General features: G+C 70.6%; 1 protein-coding gene across 1 annotated transcript in view; it reads left to right on the top strand.

The window, feature by feature from the left end:
* The window catches only part of SHH (sonic hedgehog), a 78,262-nt gene extending 76,710 nt beyond the window's left edge, over positions 1-1,552 (top strand). Inside the window, exons 4-5 of the mRNA XM_012733875.1 lie at positions 926-1,187; positions 1,440-1,552. Of these exons, the coding sequence (XP_012589329.1) occupies positions 926-1,187; positions 1,440-1,552 (375 nt within the window). The remainder of the gene's footprint in view (positions 1-925; positions 1,188-1,439) is intronic.
* Positions 1,553-1,580: the final 28 nt, after the last annotated feature.

Below are 1,580 nucleotides of genomic sequence, written 5' to 3'. Positions count from 1 at the left end.
CGCGTCTCCCACCGCAGGCGCAGCCGAAGCCGCGGGGCTGGCAGCACTGAGGGCACCCTGCTGCCTGGCGGCCGGCCCCTGCCCCCCACGCCCGGCGCCTCCCGGGGTTCTTTACTCCCACGCCGGCTAGTGGGGGTGCGGCGGGGGACAAAGGCGAGGGATGCCGGCTCAGGCCTCTCCCAGGCCCCTTCCCCCACCGCCGCCCCACCCCACCCCTCCTCCACCTCTTAAGTTTGCTCTTCAAACTTGCAGGACACCATTCTGCCCGCCGAGAAAACAAGAGGGGAGGGAGCAGGTTAAGGAAAACAAGAGACACAATCAGACCACAGAGAAGCCAGAGAAAAGTTCCACGGGGAAAGGAATGTGGCGGCCCAGATAAAGAATGTTTGCCGTGCCCCGCCGGCCGGCGCAGAAAGCCCAGCTCACCTGGCCGCCTCCGGCCGCCCCAAGCCCGGCTCCCGCCTCCCTCTGCCTGCGGCTGGCCCGCACCTGCCGCTGGCCTGGCGGCGGGCACGGGAGCTTCTCCCGCTCTGAGGCGCGCAAGGGCCCCTTTTCCTTCCTGCTAATTCCCCGCGGGCCTCTCTGGGGCCCCCTGGGCCAGGCCAGTCCCAGAGAAGGATGAGACCTTGCACGCCACGCGCAGAAAGGGGGAGCTGGGGGGGGCGGGGGCACTCTGGCGGGTCGGAGACAGGACCCCGAGCTCCGTGGGGGGGAGGAGCTGTGCTGGTTCAGAATTGGGAAAAAGCCTCTTTGTCTCCCAGGGGACCTGCTCTTTGGGGGATGCCCTTGCCCTGCCCCCACAGGGCCCCGCTGCCCGTGGCCACCTGGCCTGGCCTGCCCCCGCCGACGTCCTCCTTCCAGCCGCTCCCTGGCTGGCCCGGCCGGCAGTGGGCAGTCAGTCAAGTCCACGGCCTTCTCCCCACAGAGGTGCAAGGACAAGCTGAACGCCTTGGCCATCTCCGTGATGAACCAGTGGCCGGGCGTGAAGCTGCGGGTGACCGAGGGCTGGGACGAGGACGGCCACCACTCGGAGGAGTCACTGCACTACGAGGGCCGCGCCGTGGACATCACCACGTCGGACCGTGACCGCAGCAAATACGGCATGCTGGCGCGCCTGGCCGTGGAGGCCGGCTTCGACTGGGTCTACTACGAGTCCAAGGCCCACGTGCACTGCTCCGTGAAGGCCGGTGAGCCCCACTGCGGACACGGGGGTGGGGCGCCCCGGCGGGGCCCTGGGTGCACTGGGGCCTCCATGGAGGGGGCGCGCGCCTGGAGGGGGCCGGGCTCAGCTGCCCGGGCTGTAATTTTCGGAGCCCCCCAGCCCCCGCAGGTGGCAGAGGGGAGGAGGAATGGGGGGCGGTTCCCTGGTGGGGGGCTGTTCCCTGGTGCGAGCCTGCGGCCGGGGTGGTTGCCCGGTGGGCCTAGACCCTCCCTCTCAGTTGGGGCTCAGGAGTCCACTGCCCCTCCCCACCCCGCCCCGCGGGAGCTTCTGTCCACGCTGCACACCCCGGGAGCGGCCCGCCCCGCCGCGCGCCTGTGGGCTCTGCACTGACCGAACTGCGCGCCGCGCGGCGGCGACA

The sequence above is a fragment of the Condylura cristata genome, unplaced genomic scaffold (genome assembly GCF_000260355.1).
Source record: "Condylura cristata isolate star-nosed mole 26May11 unplaced genomic scaffold, ConCri1.0 scaffold00042, whole genome shotgun sequence".
NCBI lineage: Eukaryota > Metazoa > Chordata > Mammalia > Eulipotyphla > Talpidae > Condylura > Condylura cristata.
The sequence above is the reverse complement of the archived record's forward strand: the minus strand, read 5'-3'. Positions and strand labels throughout refer to the sequence as shown.